The following is a 26,423-nucleotide window of genomic DNA, read 5'->3' as shown; positions in this document are numbered from 1 at the left end:
CCAGAATTTGAGCCCATGCCCTTTCCATTAAGCATCCTGCTTCCAAGAGGGATACCTTTGGCCCAGCCATGCTTTTCTGTGAGCATCATTTAGAAGAAGGGCATCAAGTTGCTAAGAGATACTCAATCACCACAGCTTTCTTCTCTGTTCTTTTGAAGGAAGGTGATGTGTCAGGGTGGAGGTGGGAATGGAGAAGAAGGCAACAAGGAGGATGAGGCTCCAGATATTGGTGGCAGCCAGGAATCGGCAAAAGATGTGAATTCTCTCCTATTCACTTCAAACATGAGTACGAGGAGTCAGGAACTGAAAATAAGTTTAGTGATAGCACTTGTTTCTGCATCAAGGAAATGCACAGTCTTAGGGATGAAGAAGAATCAGAATAATTAATTTGGAGTAAAATCCCTATTTTCTAAGGACTTATGACCATGACTGGTTGTGCTACTAATTTGGAAGGGTCTTCTCTCATCTCCTCAAGGGCATACTTAGTTCCAGGGAGATCTACAGTCCTATGTAGTGTGAGCAAAATGATATTTCCTCCCGTGAACTATTTTCTTTATTCCTCAGTGCTTTCTTTGGCTTTACCTTGTGCCAGACCTGAAAATCTGGAGCTGTCAGCTCTAGTCCAGCCCCTGCAGAGCCCAGTGGCAGGGTTCCAATTCCTTACGGTGGCAAGTGTGAAGACAGTGCTGCGTGCAGGGTAATGTTTATGGCTTCGTCAGCTGTTGGCACCATAGAAAGGAGCTAAGATGGCCAAAGGAGCTTTAGTGGATGATGAATGTTTGTTTACAGTGATGACCTAGGGAACTGAGTTACAGTACAGCCTCTCAGCAGAACATTCCCTAAAAGAAATTCTTGGTTCAGCAGTAGCCCCGGGTCAAATGTGACCAAAGACAATGAACATTTATTTGCCTTGGAGTTGCTGTTTATCCCAGAAAGTCCTTCATATGCCCACATCTTCCTGTCCTCTTGCCTGATCCATCTGAAGCTGTGGGTGATTGAAGGGGCTTATGTCTTTGTTTCCACTCTGCCCTGGTTGCATGACTCAGAGTCACTTGATCATCACCCTGACCTTACTGTTAATATTTATTACTGAAGAGTAAGTCAGAGCTAAATATATCAAAGTATCAGTAGTGTTAACCATATACAAAGTATTTTAAAGTATATGATTTTTATCTCATCCTCATAACCTTCCAGGTGGGTAAGGAAAGGTTTATTTTGCTCTTTTGAAGATGAAAGTCAGTGATTTAATCAAAGTTACAAGAATAATAATCAGTGGAATCAGGACTAGAGCCAGGCGTTTCTGATTCCTAGATCCGTACCCTGGGGTAGACAACCTATAGCTTACAGGCCAAATCTGGCCACTGTCTGTTTTTGTACAGCCTGCAAGCTAAGAGTAGTTTTCACATTTTTAAATAGTTCGGAAAAAACAAAAGAAGAACAATATTTCATGATACAAAAACATTATATGTAATGCAAATTTCGGTGTCTGTAAAATAAACTTGTATTGGAACACAGACACACATTCATTTATGCATTGTCTACGACTCCTTTTACGTTACAGTGACAGAGTTGAGTTGTTGTGACAGAGACCTTATGGCCCACAGAGCCTAAGATGTTTTTTATCTGTCCCTTTTTAAGGAAAAGTTTGTCAACCACTGTAATAATGATCAATAATAGAGACCCATGGTACAGTCTCTCTGTACTAGTTTGCTAAGGCTACATAAAAAGTACCACGAACTGGGCGGGTTCAAACAACAGAAATTTACTGTCTCACAGTGCTGGAGGCTAGAAGTCTAAAATCAAGGTGTCTGTAGAGCCCTGCTCTCTCTGAGTCTGAGTAGAATCCTTCCTTGCCTCTTCCTGGCTTCTGGTGGTGGCCCACAATCCTTGGTGTTCCTTTGTTTGCATCTGCCTCTGTCCAGTCTCTGCCTCCATCATCACTTGGCTGTCCTCACCTCCTTATCCCTCTGTGTATGTCTGTGTCCAGATTTCCGCATTTTTATAAGGATACCAGATATATTGGATTAGGACTCCCCCTAATGACTTCATCTTAACTGGATCATCTGCAAAGAAACCCTGTTTCCAAACAAAGTCACATTTACATGTACAGGGGTTAGGACATCAACATCTCTTTTGGGGGGACACAATATAACTCATAACACTTTTCCCCATGGAAGGTGTTATCCTGACATCATCATCATTCTTCCTCCTTTCCTTGCCCCCTCCCTTTGTACCTGCTTCCCTGCTCCTTCCTTTCTCCACTCTCTTGCCTCCCTCACCTCATTCACTATACATTCAACAAACATTTATGAAGGTCCTACTGTGTCCGTGGCCCTATGTTCATCACTGTGCTAAAGTATACTGCACAAAAGTGATTAAGACTTGGTTTCTGGCCTCAACTGTGCAATGTGGAAAAGCAACCATCAGTGATAAGTCCATCGGAGGGGTTTGTGTAAGGTACAGTAGAGATGTAGGGGGATCTTAGGGATCTAAATTCTCAAATATTGAGTCATAATCTTTTAAAATAATCGATGTGGTCTTATTTAAGGTACCACAGCTATTGACTCAAAAATTACAGATGCTAATATACATGGAATTGTAGGGTAGAGGTTCCTCACTATTCTTTTAAAGTCATAATGTACAGAAATATTCTGCCCTTCTTATTTGCCTTAATTCCCTCAATCTCTCTTTCCTTTAGCACTTACCATGTCAGGTTGGGATTCTCTGCTCTGGGAAAAACAGTGGGATGACCCTGAGGAGGGGGCTCTAACCTTGTTAGATTAACTTGATGGCTTTTAGGGGGAGACTTTGTCTGCAGCTTTGTGGGATGAAGCTCGACAGCACTCAGTGCGTTTTGTCCCTGTATGTTGCATTTTGTTGTGTCTTCTTTGAGGCTCTTTGTTGCTCTGCTCTCTCCTCCTGGCACTAATTGGTTACATTCAAATATAGTTGTGAAGTGCATGAAATGTGTTCTGACACTTTCTCCTCCCCTTGCCCCAGAGCTCAGCGTCTCACTGGTCTCGCAGGATCTTCCTGGGTCAGAGGTGTGAGGGCGCAGCAAGGGAGGAGGTGCATCCTCTCTGCGGGGGTTCTGGTGGGGGCTCTTTGTGGACCACATCCTCAGGTCCCATCGTTTTATCTCTGTGCAGTTTGTAAACCATAGAATTACTTCTGCTCCCTGCAGATTCAGAGCTTCCTACAGGTTATCAACCCCAAAGATGCTGACCTGGTGAAAACATCAAAGATCCACTCCGTGCAGGAACAAGGGAACTGGTGCTAAAGAGTAACACCTCTTCTCCCAGTGGTGTTCTCTTCCTAGGGTTCATAGTTGCTGCTGACCTTAACTTTATATCTTCACTTTATATATATATATTTCTCAGTCTCTGTTCTACTTAGCCCCCCTTTTTCTTTTAACATCTTTGTTGGAGTATAATTGCTTTAGAGTGTTGTGTTAGTTTCTGCTATATAACAAAGTGAATCAGCTGTACATATACATATATCCTCATGTCCCCTCCCTCCTGCATCTCCTGCCCAACCTCCCTATCCCAACCCTCTAGGTGGTCACAAAGCACCGAGCTGATCTCCCTGTGCTATGCGGCTGGTCCCACTAGCTATTTTACATTTGGTAGTGTATATATGTCCATGCCACTCTCTCACTTTGTCCCAGCTTACCCTTCCCCCTCCCCGTGTCCTCAAGTCCATTCTCTACATCTACATCTTTATTTCTGTCCTGCCCCTACATTCATCAGAACATTTTTTTTTTTTTAGATTCCATATATATGTGTTGGCATATGATATTTGTTTTTCTCTTTCTGACTTACTTCACTTTGTTTGACAGACTCTAGGTCCATCCACCTCACTACAAATAACTCAATTTCGTTTCTTTTTATGGCGGAGTAATATTCCATTGTATATATGTGCCACATCTTCTTTATCCACTCATCTGTCGATGGAATCTTAGGTTGCTTCCATGTCCTGGTTATTGTAAATAGAACTGCAATGAACATTGTGGTACATGACTCTTTTTGAATTGTGGTTTTCTCAGGATATATGCCCAGTACTGGGATTGCTGGGTCGTATGGTACTTCAAATTTTAGATTTTTAAGGAACCTTCATACTGTTCTCCATAGTGGCTGTATCAATTTACATTCCCACTAACAGTGCAAGAGGGTTCCCTTTTCTCCACACCCTCTCCAGCATTTATTGTTTGTAGAGTTTTTGATGATGGACATTCTGACTGCTGTGAGGTGATCGCTTATTGTAGTTTTGATTTGCATTTCTCTAATGATTAGTGATGTTGAGCATCCTTGCATGTGTTTGTTGGCAATCTGTATATCTTCTTTGGAGAAATTTCTATTTAGGTCTTCTGCCCATTTTTGGATTGGGTTGTTTGTTTTTTTGATATTGAGCTGCATGAGCTGCTTGTAAATTTTGGAGATTAATCCTTTGTCAGTTGCTTCATTTGCAAATATTTTCTCGCATTCTGAGGGTTGTCCTTTCATCTTGTTTATGGTTTCCTTTGCTGCACAAAAGCTTTTAAGTTTCATTAGGTCCCATTTATTTATTTTTGTTCTTATTTCCATTTCTCTAGGAGGTGGGTCAGAAAGGATCTTGCTGTGATTTATGTCAGACTGCTCTGCCTATGTTTTCCTCTTAGAGTTTTATAGTGTCTGGCCTTACATTTAGGTTTTTAATCCATTTTGAGTTTATTTCTGTGTATAGTGTTAGGAAGTGTTCTAATTTCATTCTTTTACATGTGGCTGTCCAGTTTTCCCAGCACCACTTATTGAAGAGGCTGTCTTTTCTCCACTGTATATTCTTGCCTCCTTTATCAAAGATAAGGTGACCATATGTGTGTGGGTTTATCTGTGGGCTTTCTATCCTGTTCCACTAATCTATATTTCTGTTTTTGTGTCAGTACCATACTGTCTTGATTACTGTAGCTTTGTAGTATAGTCTGACATCAGGGAGCCTGATTCCTCCAGCTCCGTTTTTCTTTCTCAAGATTGCTTTGCCTATTCGGGGTCTTTTGTGTTTCCATATAAATTGTGAAATTTTTTGTTCCAATTCTGTGAAAAATGCCATTGGTAGTTTGATAGGGATTGCACTGAATCTGTAGATTGCTTTGGATAGTATAGTTATTTTCACAGTATTGATTCTTCCAATCCGAGAACATGGTATATCTCTCCATCTGTTTGTATCATCTTTAATTTCTTTCATCAGTGTCTTATAGTTTTCTGCATACAGGTCTTTTGTCTCCTTAGGTAGGTTTATTCCTAGTTATTTTATTCTTTTTGTTGCAATGATAAATGGGAGTTTTCCTTAATTTCTCTTTCAGATTTTTTGCTGTTAGTGTATAGGAATGCAAGAGATTTCTGTGCATTAATTTTGTACCCTGCTACTTTACCAGATTCATTGATTGCCTCTGGTTGTTTTCTGGTAGCATCTTCGGATTCTCTATGTATAGTATCATGTCATCTGCGAACAGTGACAGTTTTACTTCTTCTTTTCTGATTTAGATTCCTTTTATTTCTTTTTCTTCTCTGATTGCTGTGCCTAAAACTTCCAAAACTATGTTGAATAAGAGTGGTGAGAGTGGACTGCCTTGTCTTGTTCCTGATTTCAGAGGAAATGATTTCAATTTTTCACTATTGAGAATGATGTTGGCTGTGGGTTTGTCATATATGGCCTTTATTATGTTGAGGTAGGTTCCCCTACTTTCTGGAGAGTTTTTATCATAAATGGGTGTTGAATTTTGCCAAATGCTTTTTCTGCATCTATTGAGATTATCATATGGTTTTCATCCTTCAATATTTTAATATGGTGTATCACATTGATTGACTTGCATACATTGAAGAATCCTTGCATTCCTGGGATAAACCCCACTTGATCATGGTTTATAATCCTTTTAATGTGCTATTGGATTCTGTTTGCTAATGTACTGTTGAGGATTTTTGCATCTCTGTTCATCAGTGATATTGGCCTGTAGTTTTCTTTCTTTGTTACACCTTTATCTGATTTTGGTATCAAGGCTATGGTGGCCTCTTAGAATGAGTTTGGGAGTGTTCCTCCCTCTGCTGTATTTTGGAAGAGTTTGAGAAGGATAGGTGTTAGCTCTTCTCTAAATGTTTGATAAAGTTTGCCTGTGAAGCCATCTGGTCATGGGCTTTTGTTTGTTGGAAGAATTTTAATCACAGTTTCAATTTGGTCTGTGATTGGTCTATTTATATTTTCTATTTCTTCCTGGTTCAGTCTCGGAAGTTTGTGCTTTTCTAAGAATTTGTCCATTTCTTCCTGCTTGTAGTAATCTCTCATGATCCTTTGTATTTCTACAGTGTCAGCTGTTACTTCTCCTTTTTCATTTCTAATTCTGTTGGTTTGAGTCTTCTCCCTTTTTTCTTGATGAGTGTGGCTAGTGGCTTATGAGTTATGTTTATCTTCTCAAAGGACCAGCTTTTAGTTTTATTGATCTTTGCTACTGTTTCCTTCATTTCTTTTTCATTTATTTCTGATCTGATCTTTATGATTTCCTTCCTTCTGCTAACTTTGGGGGTTTTTTTGTTGCTGTTCTTCTCTCTCTAATTGCTTTAGGTGTAAGGTTAAGTTGTTTATTTGAGCTGTTTCTTGTTTCTTGAGGTAGGATTGTGTTGCTATAAACTTCCCTCTTAGAACTGCTTTTGCTGCATCCCATAGGTTTGGGGTCATCATGTTTCCATTGTCATTTGTTTCTAGGTATTTTTTGATATCCTCTTTGATTTCTTCAGTGATCTCTTGGTTATTTAGTAGTGTATTGTTTAGCTCCATGTATATATATTTTTTATAGTTTTTTTCCTGTAATTGATATTTAGTCTCATAGTGTTGTGGTTGGAAAAGATACTTGATACGATTTCAATTTTCTCTAAATTTACCAAAGCTTGATTTGTGACCCAAGTTATGATCTATCATGGAGAGTGTTCCGTGAGCACTTGAGAAGAATGTGAATTCTGTTGTTTTTTGATGGAATGTCCTATAAATAACAATGAAGTCCGTCTTGTTTAATGTATCGTTTATATGTATAAAATAAATGTATCATTTATTTTCATTGTGGATGATATGTCAATTGGTGAAAGTGGGGTGTTAAAGTCCCATACTATGATTGTGTTTCTGTCAATTTCCCCTTTTATGGCTGTTGGCATTTGCCTTATTTATTGAGGTGCTCCTATGTTAGGTGCCTAAATATTTACAATTGTTATATCTTCTTCTTGGATTGGTCCCTTGATCATTATGTAGTGTCCTTGTTTGTCTCTTCTAATAGTCTTTATTTTAAAGTCTATTTTATCTGATATGAGAATTGCTTCTCCAGATTTCTTTTGATTTCCATTTGCATGGAATATCTTTTTCCATCCCCTCTCTTTCAGTCTGTATGTGTCCCTAGGTCTGAAGTGGGTCTCTTGTAGACAGCATATATATGGATCTTGTTTTTGTATCCATTCAGCCAGTCTGTGTCTTTTGGTTGGAGCATTTAATCCATTTACATATAAGGTAATTATCGATATGTATTTTTCTATTACCGTTTTCTTAATTGTTCTGGGTTTGTTATTGTAGGACTTTTCCTCCTCTTGTGTTTCCTGCCTAGAGAAGTTCCTTTAGCATTTTTTGTAAAGCTAGTTTTGTAGTGCTGAATTCTCTTAGCTTTTCCTTGTCTGTAAAGGTTTTATTTCTCTGTCGACTCTGAATGAGATCCTTGCTGGGTAGAGTAATCTTGGTTGCAGGTTTTTCTCCTTCATCACTTTGAATATGTCCTGCCACTCCCTTCTGGCTTGCAGATTTTCTGCTGAAAGATCGGCTTTAACCTTATGGGGATTCCCTTGTGTGTTATTTGTTGCTTTTCCCTTGCTGCTTTTAATATTTTTTCTTTGAATTTAATTTTTGATAGTTTGATTAAAATGTTTCTTGGCGTGTTTCTCCTTGGATTTATCCTGTATGGAACTATCTGTCCTTCCTGGATTTGATTGACTGTTTCCTTTCCCATGTTAGGGAAGTTTTCAAGTATAATCTCTTCAAATACTTTCTCAGACCCTTTCATTTTCTCTTCTTCTTCTGGGACTCCTATAATTTGAATGTTGTTGTGTTTAATGTTATCTCTGAAGTCTCTGAGACTGTCCTTAATTCTTTTCATTCTTTTTTCTCTATTCTGCTCTGTGGTAGTTATTTCTACTCTTTTTTTGTTCCAGGTCACTTATCCATTCTTCTGCCTCAGTTATTCTGCTATTGATTCCTTCTAGAGACTTTTTAATTTCATTTATTGTGTTGTTCATCATTGTTTGTTTGCTCTTTAATTCTTCTAGGTCCTTGTTAATCTTTTTTTTTTGTATTTTCTCCATTCTATTTCCAAGATTTGGGGTCATCTTTACTATCATTACTCTGAATTCTTTTCCAGGTAGACTGCCTATTTCTCTTCATTTGTTTGGTCTGGTGGGTTTGTATTTTACCTTGCTCCTTCATCTGCTGTGTATTTCTCTGTCTTCTCAGTTTGCTTAACTTACTGTGTTTGGGATCTCCTTTTTGCAGGCTGCAGGTTCGTACTTCCCATTGTTTTTGGTGTCTGCCCCCAGTGAGTAAGGCTGGTTCAGTGGGTTGTGTAGGTTTCCTGGTGGAGGGGACTGGTGACTGTGTTCTGGTGGTTGGGGTTGGATCTTGTCTTTCTGGTGTGCAGGGCTGTGTCCAGTGGTGTTTTTTGGGGTGTTTGTGTACTTAGTATGATTTTAGGCAGCCTCTCTACTAATGGGTGGGGTTGTATTCCTGTCTTGCTAATTGTTTGGCATGGGGCATCCAGCACTGGAACTTGCTGGCCATTGTAGGGAGCTGGGCCTTAGCGTTGAGATGGAGTTCTCTGGGAGAGCTCTCGCCAATTGATTTTATGTGGAACCAGGAGGTGTCTTGTGGTCCAATGTCTTCAACTCAGCTCTCCCACCTCAGAGGCTCAGGCCTGACACCAGGCCAGAGCACCAAGACCCTGTTAGCCACATGGCTCAGAAGAGAAGGGAGAAAAAAGAAAGAAAAAAATACTAAATAAAAAATAATAAAATTATTAAAATTAAAAAATTATTAAAGTAAAAAATTTAAAAAGTAATAATAAAAAAAAAAGAAGAGAGCAACCAAACCAAATAACAAATCCACCAATGAAAACAAGCGGTAAATCTATACTAAGATAAATATGAAAATCAGAAACAAGTTAGCCACAGACAGCAAACCCCAAGTCTACAGTTGCTCCCAAGGTCCATCGCCTCAGGTTTGGGTTGATTCGTTATCTGTTCAGGTATTCCACAGATACAGAGTACATCGAGTTGATTGTGGGGATTTAATCCACTGCTCCTGAGACTGCTGGGAGAAATTTCCCTTTCTCTTCTTTGTTCGCACAGCTCCTGGGGTTCAGCCCCACCTCTGCATGTAGGTCACCCTCAGGCATCTGTTACTGCCCAGACAGGATGGGGATAAAGGAGTGGCTGATTAGGGGGCTCTGGCTCATTCAGGCCAGGGGGAGGGAGGGGTACAGTAGTTATGATTGGAATGCAGGGCGAGCCTGCAGTGGCAGAGGCCAGCGTGACGTTACAGCAGCCTGAGACACGCCGTGTGTTCTCCTGGGGAACTTGTCCCTGGATCACAGGACCCTGGCAGTGGCGGGCGGCACAGGCTCCCGGGAGGGTATGGATAGTGACCTGTTCTTGCACACAGGACTCTTGGTAGCTGCAGCAACAGCGTTAGCATTTCATGCCCATCTCTGGTGTCTGAGCTGATATCCACAGTTTGTGCCCATCTCTGGAGCTTGTTTAGGCGGTGCTCTGCCTTCTGTGGGCAGACAGGGAAGGAATCCCCTCTCCTCATGCACCCCAAAACCATGGTCTCTTGCCTCTTAGGCAGTTCCAGACTTTTTCCCCGGACTCCCTCCCAGCTAGCTGTGGTGCACTAGCCCCCTTCAGACTGTGTTCACGCAGCCAATCCAGTCCTCTCCCTGGGATCTGACCTCCAAAGCCCGAGCCTCAGCTCCCAGTCCCCGCCCACCCCGGTGGCTGAGCAGACAAGCCTCTCGGGCTGGCGAGTGCTGGTCGGCACGGATCCTCTGTGCGGGAATCTCTCCGCTTTGCCCTCTGCACCCCTGTTGCTGTGCTCTCCTCCACGGCTCCCAAGCTTCCCCCTGCGCGCGCGCGCGCGCACACACACACACACACACACACACACACACACACAGACACCCCGCCATCTCCGCCAGTGAAGGGGCTTCCTAGTGTGTGGAAACTTCTCCTCCTTAGGTGCAGGTCCCACCCCTGTTCTTTTGTCTCTGTTTTTTCTTTTGCCCTCCCCAAGTACGTGGGGAGTTTCTTGCGTTTTGGGAAGTCTGAGGTCTTCTGCCAGCGTTCACTAGGTGTTCCGTAGGAGTTTTTCTCTGTTTTTTTGTCTCTGTTTTTTCTTTTTTCTTTTGCCCTCCCCAAGTATGTGGGGGGTTTCTTGCGTTTTGGGAAGTCTGAGGTCTTCTTTCTGCCAGCGTTCAGTAGGTGTTCTGTATGAGTTTTTCCACATGTAGATGTATTTTTGATGTATTTGTGGGGAGGAAGGTGATCTCCACGTCTTGCTCCTCTGCCATCTTGAAGGTCCCCCATACTTAGCCCTTTTAAGGGAGCTTTTTTATAAAATTCACTTTGTATGCAAAGACTCTTCAGCTTTTATAAATGGTGCTGGGTAAAAAGAAGTTAATATTTACCTATTGGTAAAGAACCTTTGACATTGATATGAGACTAGAGTGACCTTGCTTTGTTAATTTTAAGTGAATTTCACATTTTACCCTAATGCTCCCAGAGTACGATTCTAGTGGCACAGTCTACCCCAGAAATACCTCTGAAGGCCAGTGACCTGAATCTTGGTTTAACCACTTACTAGTTAAGAAAACTTAGACAAGTCACTTAACCTCTCTGTTTTCTTATTGTCCTACAATGCGTGAAACAGATACTCTATAGGGTTGTTTGGAAGCTCAAGTGAAACAATGTGTCAAGGGGCTTTAGAAATTGGACGTTTTATATAAATGTCACAAGGTATTATCCCTATTGTCCTAATTATAATTAGGCTATGGAAATTCCAGTCAGATACACTTTTTCTTCTTTTGTGAGATCATAAAAGGCATAGTTATCATTGCCATTAATTTGCTTTGAGTATTTCTTAGACCATTGGTTCTCAAGGTATGGTTCCCAGACCAGTAACATCCACCTTGTGTTAGAAATGCAAATTCTTGGGCCCCACCTCAGACCTCCTGAATCAGAACCTCTGGGGTTGGGGCCCAGCCATTTGTGTTTTCACAGGACCTCCAAGGAGATTGTCCTGACACTAACGTTTGAGACCCACTGGTTTAGAGTTACACCCAACTGCGTGTGTGTAGGCTCTGATTTTGCTGATGTTTTTTAACCTGGCTTTTCTTTCAGACATGGAAGAGATTCTGAAAGACAAAATGTGTGTGCCTAAGACTGAGTTGGAACCAACAGTTGACTTCCCAGAACATGCCTGCCAGCTAGGTGTGCCGTTTTTAGCATTGACATAGATCCTAGGAGCGCAGGTCCTTAAAGCATCCCCTTGGTTAAACACACACTTGCTGGAGATATGCTGAGGGTCCAGAGAGCATTATCCTACTTAAGTGGGATAATAACAGTTGAGTGAGATGAGTGGTGAACTATTCGGTGAAATTCAGTAGAGCTGCACTGAGCTTGATTCCTATTCTGGCTACCCTTGAACATCAGGTGTCTCCTTCCCTCTAATAGTCTTTGGTCTTCCTCAAACGAACCCCCCACCTATTAATGAGTCTGGGGCCCACTCCCAAGTGCTCTGACAGGTCTTAGAAATAGCCAGGTACCCCACTGCTCACCCTGTGCTTTCCCGTCATACCCCTGGATTGCAGCTATGCCATGGCTGTGCTGACAGACAGATGGATGGTAGTTACTTTAAAGTGAAAACCAGAGCTCTAAAGGTAATTAAGATGGAAGAAGGAAAGTGGTAGGAAAACATTAGGGAAACCATGGTGCTGTCGGGTTGATCCACAAGGGCAGAGGTGCATGGTAGGTGTTCAATAGCTACTTATGGAATGAATGAGTGAGGACGGAATTTTGTGTTTTGGGAGCTATCCTGCCTACTTAACTTACGAGCATCTATCTTATTCCAAATGAACAGACATTATGCCTTGATTGAGTGAACTATTAGATATGTTTAGTTTTAAATGCAGACATAAATAGATTTGGTCTTTCTATGGTTCAAATTTCCTCCCATCAGCTTTCCCTTAATTATCCACAAGTGTTCCAAACCTTCATTAGCTAAATAGGATGCAGATGACGGTCATTAGTCTGGGATGTAAATCCTTCTGGCACACTCAATGGCTTTTCACTTGGTTAATTGAAATTTTCAGTATTCATGGACTACAAGAAAACACTGTAATTTTATCATTTATTCAGGGGTATAATTTTTTTCCTTTAGCAGGTTGTATTTTATAATTATGCAGTTAAAAAAAAATGAATGCCACACTTTGCCTGGAGGGAATACCACTATTTTCAGTGCACATGTGTCAATACTAGTCTACTAAAGCATGAAGACCAAATGGAAAGTCATACTTTGTCTAGAAATCCTAAAATTGACCAACTAAAATGTCTAAGAAAGCATCCAGGTAGTATGCACTTTGGGGACCCATTGATTCAAGTATAAGAGACTTCCAAATTATTAGTAATATGTGTGGGTCTGGTCTTGACATCTACCAGTGAATAAGAAATCATCCAGTTTTCTGTGGGGTGCAAATTTCAGGTATCAAATGGAGATGCTTTATGCAGGCATTATTCCTTTAAATGGTTCTTAGCTTTCAACTGCATTTGACCATTTATCAAACCTAGCTGGCCTCTGGTGATATTTGGTTGAGAGTGACACACACACACACACACACACACACACACACACACACACACCTGATACTTGAAATAAAATTTCACAAAATTACCAACTATCTCAGAAATTCAGTTTCTGAATTCCTTAATTTTTATAATCCAATACTTAAGCAATGCTCTTTGTTTGCCCCCAACTTTGTTCCAATTTAATCGAATAAGTGTTATATGTTGGCTGTTTTAAAAACATGAATCTTAGTTATAGACATTACATGGCAGAAGTTGGCTCAGTAGAGGCAGAGTATATCTATTTCTGTTCTTTTTCTAAACCTAATTTAGTGGGAATGAAACAACATTGTAATAACTCTCAGAGGTAAACTCTCCCTTAAGAAGGAGTATAGAACATATGGAGTCTCTTTTCAGTGCTCAGTCACTTTGCAAAACACACCCACCAGTGAGAATCAGGTAAGCAGCTGCCCTTCTAGAAGTCTCTTTTTGTAGGCTGGACTGGATGAACCACTGATCACTGGTCTTCTGTCTAGGTTGTCTTACCAAGGCCTTATCAGTCTCGGTTGTTTGTCCCAAGTCACTCTTCCTTCTGGGTTGCTTTGGCCCACTTGGAATATTTCTGCAAACGATTCTTAATGTTAATTTAAGGAAGACACGTTTAAGCACCTCAGTCTTCTAAATGAACCATTATTTTATATATACATAGATATATATAAGATATATATCTTAATAAATAATATATAAATATACTTAATATATAATATATAAATATAAATATTTGATATATATCTGTCAATATTTAATTTATATCTGTCTCAAAGTTGAATATAAAGACATTTTATAAGTTATGCTTTTGTGAATTCCCTGAAAAACTCTCTCTGCCTCTGTAGATAATAAAGAGCTGACCATGTTATTCAGCCAGATGTTCTGTCCTCAGAGGATAGAGGAAAGAAGTAGGCACTATACTCACTGATTTCCAAACAATGTGCCTGATAAGATCCAGACCATTTTCTTCAAGTTAGCCAGGGCTCTCATGACCTAAAAGGAAATGAATAGGGGTTTCCTCATTTCATAATGAAGAATTCAAGACCGCCAGGCTAGCAATCTGTTTTAAGCTCACAGAGTTAATAAGCTTGTCTCCTATTAAGAAGAGACAAGCGTTAAATGCCTAGACTCCTGAGCAAGTGGTCCATTTGTCTAACTGTCCAACGACTTCATCATAAAAGAACAGCAAACATATAAGTTCTAATAAGGGGTCACATTCAACTAGAGCACATCAGCCATAGGCAGTATCTACCCTTGGCAAAAGTGTGTCAAGTTAAAGTGTATTCCAAAAGACAACCCTCAGAATGGGAGAAAATATTTGCAAATGAAGCAACTGCCAAAGGATTAATCTTCAAAATTTACAAGCAGCTCATGCAGCTCAATATAAAAAAACAAACAACCCTATCCAAAAATCGGCAGAAGACCTAAATAGACACTTCTCCAAAGAAGATTATACAGATTGCCAACAAACACATGAAAGAATGCTCAACATCACTAATCATTAGAGAAATGCAAATCAAAACTACAATGAGATATCATCTCACACTGGTCAGAATGGCCAACATCAAAAAATCTACAAACAATAAATGCTGGAGAGGGTGTGGAGAAAAGGGAACCCTCTTGCACTGTTGGTGGGAATGAAAATTGATACAGCCACTATAGAGAACAGAATGGAGGTTCCTTAAAAAACTAAAAATAGAACTACCATACCAGCCAGCAATCCCACTACTGGACATACACCCTGAGAAAACCATAATTCAAAAAGAGTCATGTACCCCAATGTTCATCGCAGCTCTATTTACAATAGCCAGGACATGGAAGCAACGTAAGTGTCCATCAACAGATGAATGGATAAAGAAGATGTGGCACATATATACAATGGAATATTACTCAGCCATAAAAAGGAATGAAACTGAGTTATTTGTAGTGAGGTGGATGGACCTAGAGACCGTTATACAGAGTGAAGTAAGTCAGAAAGAGAAAAACAAATACCGTACACTAACACACATATATGGAATCTAAGAAAAACAAAAAGTTCATGAAGAACCTAGGGGCAAGACGGGAATAAAGACACAGACCTACTAGAGAGTGGACTTGAGGATATGGGGAGGGGGAAGGGTAAGCTGGGACAAAGTGAGAAAGTGGCATGGACGTATATACACTACCAAACGTAAAATAGACAGCTAGTGGAAGCAGCCACATAGCACAGGAAGATCAGCTCGGTGGTTTGTGACCACCTAGAGGGGTGGGATAGGGAGGGTGGGAGGGAGGGAGACACAAGAGGGAAGAGATGTGGGAACATATGCATATGTATAACTGATTCACTTTGTTATAAAGCAGAAACTAACACACCATTGTAAAGCAATTATACTCAAATAAAGATGTTAAAAATAAATAAATAAATAGATAACCAACAAGGACCTGCTGTATAGCACAGGCAGCTATACTCAATATTTTGTAATAACCTATAAGGGAAAAGAATCTGAAGAAAAAGACATATATGTATATGTATAACTGAATCACTTGCTGTACACCTGAAACTAACACAACATTGTAAATTAACTATACTTCAATAAAAAGAAAAAAAAAATGAAGGTGTGTTGTAGTGGACAGAGCAGTGCTTCACACAGACCTTCTAGCACGCTGCCCACAGCTGTCAGCCCTTTCGGGAAATTGCCCTTGGCTGAACAAAGGCATTATGCCTAGGGTCTGCCCCCTTCCCCGGGCAGCCCTTTCCCTTGTCCCAGTTTAAGATAAATCTAATCCAGCTTCAGAGTTCCCCATTTGGTTTGCTGAGACCTTTGTTGAACTTGCACCGCAGCCCATCTCCCTCTGCTCAGTCCTGCACCCTTCCCTTCCCCTCTCCAAGTGGAGATCCCAGAGCCTGCCCTAATAAACATCCTGCCTGCTAATCTCCATCTCACAGGCTGCTTGTTAAGGAGACCACCCTGCGACCTGTGTGATCTTTTCCATCTCATTGAGTGTCTTCATGATCTAAGTCTTCATTTTTTTCCTATCAAAATCTGCTTTTGAAATTAATGGAAGACAAGAAGATTCTGCTTGTAGGAAAGGGAATGAATAAATTCATTCTCTCTAAGGTGTAACAGACCAACAAATATAATACTTGAAATTTCCAACTTTCCTCTTTGCGGTGACTCTTAACACCCTAGCATCCCTCGAGGGTTTGTCTATTATGATTCAAAGCCTCATGCTAAACACAGAGCTCTAATAAGTGAAATTTCAGGCATCAGTATAAAAATGGATAACAGTGGGGCCTCACCTTTCTAGATTCATTTTGGGAAATTGCTATAACTGTCCATGTATAATACCGTACACCCCATGCTGGTCGCCCTGCCAGCAGCCTTAGAAGTCAGTGCTCTAAAAAAGTCATTGTGCTTCATTGTGACAAACGCAGCATCAGGCAAACTTTGGTGGAGGGGACCCATTAGGAGTTACCTCTTTAGTAGAAAAATATTGATGCAACAATCAAGAAGGTCACAGCATGGGTAAGTCACCATGTTTTGAGTCTTTCATTTTCCGTAATTAAAGTGAACATATTATTGGAAGGTTTAGAAAGCCCACTCAAAGTCATTCACAGTACCTGCAATTAGGAAATTGGAATGCCAGCAAAAGACTTTCGACGGAACGAAATGAGACTGACCAAGCGTATAAGTACAGTCCCCTTAGAAAATGGCCAAATTAAGGATATGGACTCTCTTTGACCTTTGCTATACCTCTTTCACACTCATTCCACGTCCTGAGATTTCACTGTATGTTTGTCCTTTGGCTCAAGTGGTTCCTTGCTACAAATGTAACTACCTGTGTTAATTTTTTTTAGTGAAGTCAATTTCACCCATCTCTGACTCTCATTTCTCCCCCAAACATGTTTCTCAGGTTACCTGAGACTGTTTTTGAAGGTTGAATGGTATTGTTTAATTTCGAAGATCATTTCCCCTGGGGCTAATGTCTGAATTCTTAGACGTGTTCATTAATTTACTCTCCCCAGTGATGTATCTTAAGCTTAGTTAAAAATGCAATTAGGGCTTCCCTGGTGGCGCAAGTGGTTGAGAGTCCGCCTGCCGATGCAGGGGACGCGGGTTCGTGCCCTGGTCCGGGAAGATCCCACATGCCGCAGAGCGGCTGGGCCCGTGAGCCATGGCCGCTGAGCCTGCGCGTCCGGAGCCTTTGCTCCGCAACGGGAGAAGCCACAGCAGTGAGAGACCCGCGTACCACCAAAAAAAAAAAACAAAACAAAAAAACAACTAGAATCGCTCAAGTTGCGCCCACGTGGGCAACCACACGGAGTCTTCAGTAGCTGGGATTTGTTTCTCCCCTAGTGTTTTATTATATTGCCATTTAGGACAGAGAGTGAGACTTGAAATCAGGAGCCGGAAGAGAAATTCCCACCATTAGACTTCTGTTTCCTGGAAAAAATTTAGTTGCACTAGTCAGGGAATCACAGTCATTTCCATAACTAGCTCCTTTAGAGTTTAGACCTGTTGTTCTCAACTGGGGGTGATTCTGACAGCCCCCCACCTCCCAGGGGACATTTGGCAATGTCTGGAGACATTTTTTGTTGTCGTGACTGACGTGGGGAGGGAGGTGTGCTACTGGCATCTGGTGGGTAGAGGCCAGGGATGCTGCAAAACATTCTACGGTGCTCAGTACCACAACAAGAATTATCCAGTCAGAAGTGTTCATAGGCCCAACGCTGAAAAATTGATTTAGCCAAACCAAGTGGATACTAGACAATAGGTATATGCTAAATAGAGAGGAAATGTATTTTACTACTATTCAGGAGCCTTTTGTGTCTCTCCCTTGGTTTCACTTTGTAATGCTATGACGTGTGAGTCTGCTTTTCCAGCGCTGTGCTTCCAAAACAGTGTTTTGGGATAAGGGCTGCAGTCTTTTTTTTTTTTTTTTTTTTGGCATTTTCCCATCGAGTGCATATTTAGTGGGAACTGTTTTTTGTGTGTGCCAGGCACTGGGCTAGGTAATGCGGCTACAGCAATGTCCAAGTCTTGTTGGGTCTTTCCCTCCCTGGAGCAGAAATCTGAGTGAACACTGAGGTCAGTCTCATGATACAGGGCTCAGTGTACAAACACGTAAAAATGACAAAAGGTTACAAACGCGTAAAGATGACAAAAGGTCATGGGGAAGATATTTGGGGGGAAGATTGTAGGTGGGGTGTTTCAGTGTAACATGTGTGAGCTGTTTGCTTCTTTGGCTGTTCTCTCTCTCCTTACTGGCTCAATCTTGACTTTGGCTTTTCCTCTTTTTTTCCCATCACCAAAATTCTCTCTTCCTTTCTCTTTTCCCCTTTTAATTCAAACTTTCTGAATATGTACCCCTTCCTTCACAAACACAACAAAAATAAAAACGCCAGCAATCCAAATTTAAAGATCACACCCAACGTAAACCTTAAACTTAATTTTTCTTCATTAAAGATACTTTTTTTGTATGTTTATCCATGTCTGTGTTTTCTGTCCTTTAATACTGCGTATTATTTTGGGCCAGAATATGTGCTGGCGCAGATTCTTAACTTTTTTTTACTGAAAACAAATCAAATCAAAACCCTAGATGGGTTGACAAATATTTTTATGTCTGAAAACAAATCAAAACCCTAGATGGGTTGACAAATATTTTTATGTTATATGAGGAGAAAGTGGGAGAAAGATTATATACATTAGATCTTTGAGCCATACCAAAGTCTCTGTTATACATTTCTTTTAGTTCTTTTGACTCTATTCAACCAAAATAAAATTATCAGTGTATGTATATATATATATACACATATATATACATATACACTGTATGTATATATACACACACACATATATATATACATATACACTGTATGTATATATACACACACACATATATATACATATACACTGTATGTATATATATATATATATACACACACATATATATACATACCACATATGTACATGCATATATACACACATACATATGTATACATATATGGCATATATATAAAAGAATATTTATTGCAAAGCAAAAACAAAAGAATAAAATTCTGGAAACCATCAAATATCTACCAATAAAGGAAAGCATACATAAAGTATGGTATATCCATATTATGGAATGTTATACAGCTATTAAGAAGAATGAGTCAGTCTACGTGAACTGACTGGAAAGATGTTGATAATATAGCCTTAGTAGGATGGTATGATCTCAAGAAAGAAGAAACTTCTTTATGTACCTGTGTAATATAAAACACACAATTAACATATACATGCATTTGCATAAAAATAGAGAAAATGTGGAAGGATGAATACAAATTTTTACTATTGGTTACCTCAGAAGAATAGGTTAGAAAGGGGATTGGCTCATTAAGAATATATATTAGTTTTGTAATTAAAAAGTAGAAAATGTTACTGAAAAAAATTTAATACCATTATGTCTATTGAACTCTTCATAGCATAGTCCAAAAGGAACAAACTTGCATGTAAATCCCAACTGGCCTTGAATGCCAAAGTGCCTTTTTAGTGGCTCATGAGGCCAAGAAAATATTCACACAACTGTAAAAAGTCAATCACAGGGAGAATGAGGGAGCTAAGGGGACTGGGGATGAGACAGCAAGAACCCTGATACTGCTGTTCAGACTCACATACCTCATGGATGGGGAGAAGCTCCACTCCATCACTCAGGCTATTTACAGGTGTCATTTGAAAGATTTTGGCATTTGACAATTTGCACATATCTCTTCAAGATAAAGGGAGTGCCGTGTGTGGTTGATAAGGTGGGTTTTTGAGTCAGACTGCTTCATTTTCATTCCGGATCTAGCTATTTCCTAGGTATGACAATTAACCTAATTGTGCTGTGGTCCTTTATTTGTGAAATAAAGGTAAATAAGAGTCTTTACTTCACTGGATCATCGTTGGCCCATAATGAATGTTCTGACTTGGAGGGGGTGGCAGTGGGAGCAGTGAAGGGCAGATACTTTAAAATCCAGAGAAATCAGTGGGGTCACAGGAGGTGGTACCCACCTTGGATTGGAGATGCATGGGGGCAGGGTCAATAGCATTACACTTTGCCAGTTCTAATGTGTCTCCCACCTTCTTGTTTTGCAGACCACCAATCTCAGCACACTGGCTAGTGACTGCAAAAAGGTAAGTCAGCCTCCAGGAATTGCAGCCTGCTGTCAGAGTAATAAAAAGCTTCAGAATTGATGACATTCGGTTGAAAAAGCTATGGTATCAATGAGAATGTTCTGCTGACATATTGTAGTCTTCTTTCCTCAGAGATGGAAATTTGAATGGTTCTCTTTAAGGCTGTGGCAAACTCTGTTATTGTTTGACAACCTTTTCTGCTAAAGAAGCTCTGTTTCCATATATTTCTATCTCACTATTATCTGATATTTTATTCTGCAAGGTGAGCATCAAGGGAGTTCAGGGCAAGCTGCATTGCAGGCATCTCTATCTTTGTTTGCAAATTTAAATCTAATAAACCTAAACCCAAAACAATATAAAAATGATTTTGTATTTGGAAAGCTGATCATATAGCATAAAAATCTGGTTTGGATTCACCAGAGTCAAGTTTGAGAAGCTGTCATGCTTTGCAAAAGGATTAGCCTCGCTGGCATCTGATGGAAGCCGTCCTGTAATGGATCATGTCTGAGGACTGCCTGCTAGAGCAGCAGCAGCGTGTCTAATTCCTGGCCTTTGCAGTCCAGGGGGCACTTTTATCCGCCTCTTTAATCTCGGGTTTAACTAGATCTTCTCCTTCTGGAGGGGAAAGAAGCGATTTCACAGTCTGAAAACTCAAATAAATTCTTTGATGCTATCTATTGATATGGAAAACCAGGTGCATAAAGAGTTGACCTGTGCCTGATATATTAGTTACTTGGCATTTCTAAGGATTTGACACCATGACATTGTTTGCTGGGCTGTTTCCGTTTCTGAATTTGCTTGATATGGAAATAGGTAGCGGGGAACTTCATCTTTAAAGGTGGTGTGAAGGCCCACTGTTCTGAATGCCATCGTTTCATTATCTTGATCGTTGTTTTATTGCCTGTTAAGTCTCCATCTTGATTGAATTCTGCTGTGTTTGTCTTGCTCTCAGCTCCCTGAGAGCAAAGTCCATGTGGAATTCTTAAAATTATAGAGCTTAGAGAACAAAAGGACTTTAGGGGTTCTCTAGTCTCCCCCTTTTCCCACAGTGGGACTGCCATCGATATAATTTATAAATGGACCTCTAGCTTCCACTTGAATATTCTACTGACGGGGAACTTAATGACCCTACCTGTTCTCTAGTGAGACAAAGGATTAGAAAGTTAGTTCTTCCTTTTACTGAGCCAGTATCTGCCTCCTTTTGATTTCTGCCTACCGATTTCAGTGTGAAGCCAGTTAATACGCTTTCTTCTGAATCTTCTTCCCACCCCATTGCAGGGCTATTTACTTTTCTTCTTTATTTCTGATAGGACATTGATAATGATTGATTTCCAAAAGCATGGCTGCTGGGAGCTGGCTGTCTGGTTTCAAAAAATGGCTCTGCCACTTGTTACTTACATGACTTTGGGTTGGTGACATAACCTATTTGTGCCTCACTTTTATCATCTGTAGAATGGGGATAATAGTTGTACATACCTCATGAGGCATACCTCATGAGGTAGATGAGTTAACATATATAAAGTGCTTAGAACAGTGCCCAACACATAGAAATGCTATATTAGCTATTATTATTATGGCTTCTAGACCAGGTTATCCTTTTTTGGGGGGGGGGCATAGTTTTTGTAACCAATGTCAAGAATTGTGCTTTTTACTCTTCATTCAGGAAGCTGTGTTTACAAACTTTGTGTATGGCAGGCACTGCAGAAGCCATGGTCTATGATGAAAGGATAAGCTGTAGGCATTCTTGAGTGCAGCACTAACATTCTACTAATACACTATAAGATGGCACGAGTTTCTATTTAAAAGCCATATCCTTCTCTTGACCACGTGAAGCTTAATGTCCTTCGATGAGCCCTTAAGACATTTTTACATGAGCTGGTATTAAAACATGAATCTCTTTTATATTTATGTAAATGATTCTTTTAGTATGGATGCAGGCCGTTATGTTTATTCATTTAAAAAATTTTGATCAATTAAGATAAGTTAGGGCTTCCCTGGTGGCCCAGTGGTTAAGAATCCGCCTGATAATGCAGGGGACACAGGTTCGAGCCCTGGTCCAGGAAGATCCCACATGCTGTGGAGCAACTAAGCCTGTGCGCCACAACTACTGAGCCTGAGGAAGAAAAGATAGAACTCATGTAGGTAAGAATTATAGAAGCAGGGAGCCAGAATGGGGACATGCCACTACATGACTCTGGTCAATTAATCTACTTTATTTTCTGTTTTTGTGTGGGGAGGTGGGATGGTTATTCAACCGGCTTTGAGTCTGCACAGCTATACTATTTCAACAGGATGGAATCTACAGATATTCCCCCTCATATTTTGCTTAGATATTGCCATTCACATGATCAGCAATGTCCGGGCAATCTTGCCTGTACAAATAAGGCCTTTTTTAAGAAAATCACTCTCAAATCTGTCCCAAGTATTCATGATCTCTTCTGAGGCCTAGATCTGTGTTGCTGACTAACTAGTAAGCAGATCTTGTCCACATAGTCTCTCCCATCCTGACCTTTCTTTTTCTTCTCTTATATTCACCACTTCAGTGAATGGCTTCACCATTCCAAACTGGAAACCTTGGTGTCATCCAGGACTCCTCCCTTTCCTTTCCTTCCCACATCCAACTAGCTATCAAATCCCACCAACTCCACCTTGAAATGTTTCTAGAATCTCTCCATCATCTCTTTCCTTGCTTCCTCATCCATCCTTTGAAAGGTTGTAACAACTCCCTGCTCGCTCTTTCCTTATACCAAGTTTTCCCTTCTTCACTCCATTTTCCAAAACACTGCCAGGGTTACTTTCCAGAAGACAAGCAAGAAACACAGCCGTGTGTGTCAAACCCTTACTTAAAAACATCTGAGGGATTTCAGTTTTTCTTCAAAATAGCCCCCAAACTCTGCATCACTTGGTCAATCATCCCCGTTATCTTTAGCCACATCCCCTGATGTTTTTCTAGGTGCTGGGGTCTGGAGGCCTGGAGCAGACTGCTAGAATGCCCTTCTGCCCTCTCATATGCTTGGAAAACTTACTCTTCTGTGGGGGGACCCCTCCCTTTGTCACTTTCTTTTCAAGCATTTTTAAAAGACTTTTCTTGGTTTCTCCAGGAAAGATGAGTGGTTTTACCTCCTTGCTGGGTTCATAACATTTTGTACCAACTCCAAGTATAACCTAACAACAACCACACAACTTGTCAAATGTTTACCATGTTCGCAGCCCTGTGAGAAATGCTTTGCATGGATTATCTCATTTGATTTTTATATTGGCCCTCACAGGTAGGTAATAGTATTACTGCCATTGACAGGTGAAGAACTTGCTGGAGGAAACTCCAGTAGAAGTTGTTGCAGTCAGGATGTGAATCCAGGCTCTCTGACCTCAGAGTCATTGCTTTTAGTGTTTGTCACCTCCTCTGCTATTGGATTCTAAATCCTTATTTATGGGTCCAGCTTCCCCCTAAACTATCAGCTCTTAGAGGGGAAGAACCATGACTGATTCTGTTAGGAATAATAAAAAATACCCCACAGGTAGTAAGATCTCAATAAAGGTCTATTTAATGCCTGGATTTGCTACATACATGGTTGTCCCTTAGCATAATATTATGGGGCCATTTTGTTCTAAAAAGTGTTTGTTTTTTTTTTCCTTTTCATAGGAGTTGAAAAAAGAATATTTTATATTCAGTGTTCACTATAAAGGTAATTTCTACATTAAAATAAGTTGTTAATGGATAGCTGGTGGGGACTGAAATATTTAGCTTAGCCAAAGATAGCAAGTATTCTAAGGCTTACTTCCTACCTTATACAGTTGTAAGAACCCTATTCTTATTTTCAGCCAAAGACCAATTCTGTCCATAATTTGGAAAACCTAAAAACATCTAGGTAATATACATAAATTCATTCACTCATTCATAAGTATTTATTGAGTAACTCCTATTGCAAAGCAGTTGTTATTGTTAACATGTTATAGAGGAAAAATGAATATGCCAAGACATGAGATGACTTGCTTTAGGGCACATATTAAACTCAAGGCAGACTCTTAGAGGAAAGGCCTAATTCAGATCTTCTGATTTTCTCTCTCTTAACCACTTCACCTCACAGTTTTTAACTAGAGTTGACACATGGAGAGTATGTATTGGGTGGGCGAGCTACAGGGAATGATCCTCAAGCGTGCTTCGTGATGTCTCCTGCCACCTGTTTTATGTTCATGGATATTTATATTTTTGTGTCTTGATTCTTTTCCATCTCTCAGTGCAAGATACTTGGACCCAGATGTGTTTGACTCAGCAGGTTTTGTGTGGGGACATTCTGACCTAGCACTATTGAACTTTCAGGATTTTAATTGGAAGTTATATGTAAAACAGATATCCTTACCCCTTCTCCAAGGTTCCTCACTCTGACCCTGGCCCCCACCCCTGGGGCACAGGTCAGAGATAGGCAAGGGGTGACAGATAGGTAAGGGTGATGGATGGGGTGAAGGTCAGGGATAAGATGAATCCCAGAGATGGGTCAAAGGTTAGAAATTTCCATTTCACAAATTACTTGGAAATGAAAAGCAGTGGTTTTCCAGTTTGACATCGAAATGCCCTACCTTATCCTGCTGTAAATTCCATCTACATATGGTAACCTAGACTCCCAACCATATAATAGTAGTCATATAAATAGGTTTCTCAGGTTGGAGAGTTTATTTTAAAAATTCAGCTGTCATTTGATTGTTTATTGTACCTTGTGTGTGTGTGTGTGTGTGTGTGTGTGTGTGTGTGTGGTGGGCTCCATTTCTCTCTCTGTCCTTTCTCCTTGGACTTCTGATATCTTAACCCATATAAATGACAACCTTTAAAAAAATAGTACATTTAGGAAATGTATCCTTATCATGTTAAAAGGTATTGGTTTGGGGAATATGTGCGAACCTAAAGGAAATCCATCTGTTGACAGTGGTAATTTGTGGGATTATTTGTGACTGTGTTGACTGTGCTTCTCTTCCATCTGACTGTTTGCTTTGACTCGGTTTCTCCACAGTTACCAATGATGTATGAATATGCAGAACACGTGCTTATGTAATTGCTTAGCCCACTGGTTGATGTTTTAATTTTTAATAGACATAGCTGTGCTTCACTCACATAGGCAAGGTAATTTTCCTTCAGGAAGAGGTGATTAAAATAGACAATGTAATGGGCTTTTGGAAGTTTTTCATCCATGTTGATGAATGGGTCTCTGTGTAAACACAGCCCAAGATTGTAATATCAGTGGTTAAGATGTTTACTTACAGTTGGTTCCTCAGCCTTTGAGACTATATTATATCTGGCTTCCTCTTTTAAAGACCAAGACTTAATGTCTAGACGGCGTTCACTGACCTCCACAGCCGGCTAGGCAGATTCCCATGACTCTTGGCCTCTTGGCAGAATTTCCAGGCTCGTAGGTCACGGTTGCTTCTTCCCATGCCCTGAGAAAGGGCACAAAGACCAAATCAACCCTGTCAGCATCGAGGAAAATTTTCAGTTCCCCCTGAGAAAGACAGCGTCCCATGTTCTGGAGCAGTCACAGTGAAGGGTATCATTTCAAGTACATTTAAATGCTGTTTACTTTTTAAATAGTTGTTTTGGAAGCTACGAAGGTTTGTTTTTGGCAGAGTGCTGTTTTGCTGACTTGCCATAGGGCTCTCTGCTGGATAAAGGATGATACATACATATTTGCAAAGTTCTATCCTTTTTATCGTATGTGCCAACATAGGCCATCAATTTATAGGAAGGAAAGTTGTATTGCTTTAAACAGACAGCCCCTCCCCACCTTCCTCCCACTTCTCCTCTCACTCCCCCAGCAGAGAATGGGCTCAGTGTTCATTTGCAATATTTGGGATAAGGACGGGTGATTCTGGATTCCATACACTCTTCTTTCAACTCTTATTGGCTGGTTTTGGTTCTTATTGTTGCATTTTCCCATCCTACTCTCCTGAGAGGCAGTATGGTGCAGGGTTAAGAGCACAGACTCTGGAGACCAATGTCTGTGACTGGAGTCCCAGCTCCACCACCCATGAGCTCTACAACTTTGCCCAAGGTCACTCACTCAGCCTCTCTGTGCCTCACTTGTGTCATGTATAAAATGAGGCGAATAATGGTATCAACCTATGGAACTGAGGTAAGGATTGAATAGGTGGATCCACATAAATTCTTAGAACAGTGTCTCAGTAGGAGATGTTCATTATTATTCCATCTCTGTGCTTGCAGAGAATAATTTGAGCTTTGGTATTTTGAATTCCACTTTATCTTTTTGCTCTAAAAGACCAACAATATTAAGGAAAGTACATCAATAGACTTGGGCTAACGTCAGCATTTGGAAAAAATGCAAACAGTAATTACATTGGA

General features: G+C 40.4%; 1 protein-coding gene across 2 annotated transcripts in view; it reads left to right on the top strand.

Moving 5' to 3' along the window:
* RASGEF1B (RasGEF domain family member 1B) overlaps nt 1–26,423 on the top strand; it is a 590,808-nt gene that overhangs the window by 214,793 nt on the left and 349,592 nt on the right. For both annotated transcript variants that reach the window (XM_067736368.1, XM_067736369.1), the window contains exon 3: nt 20,036–20,074. In XM_067736368.1, coding sequence (XP_067592469.1) covers nt 20,036–20,074 — 39 coding nt within the window. The remainder of the gene's footprint in view (nt 1–20,035; nt 20,075–26,423) is intronic.

Source organism: Pseudorca crassidens, chromosome 4 (genome assembly GCF_039906515.1).
Source record: "Pseudorca crassidens isolate mPseCra1 chromosome 4, mPseCra1.hap1, whole genome shotgun sequence".
NCBI classification, from domain to species: Eukaryota; Metazoa; Chordata; class Mammalia; order Artiodactyla; family Delphinidae; genus Pseudorca; species Pseudorca crassidens.
The sequence above is the reverse complement of the archived record's forward strand: the minus strand, read 5'-3'. Positions and strand labels throughout refer to the sequence as shown.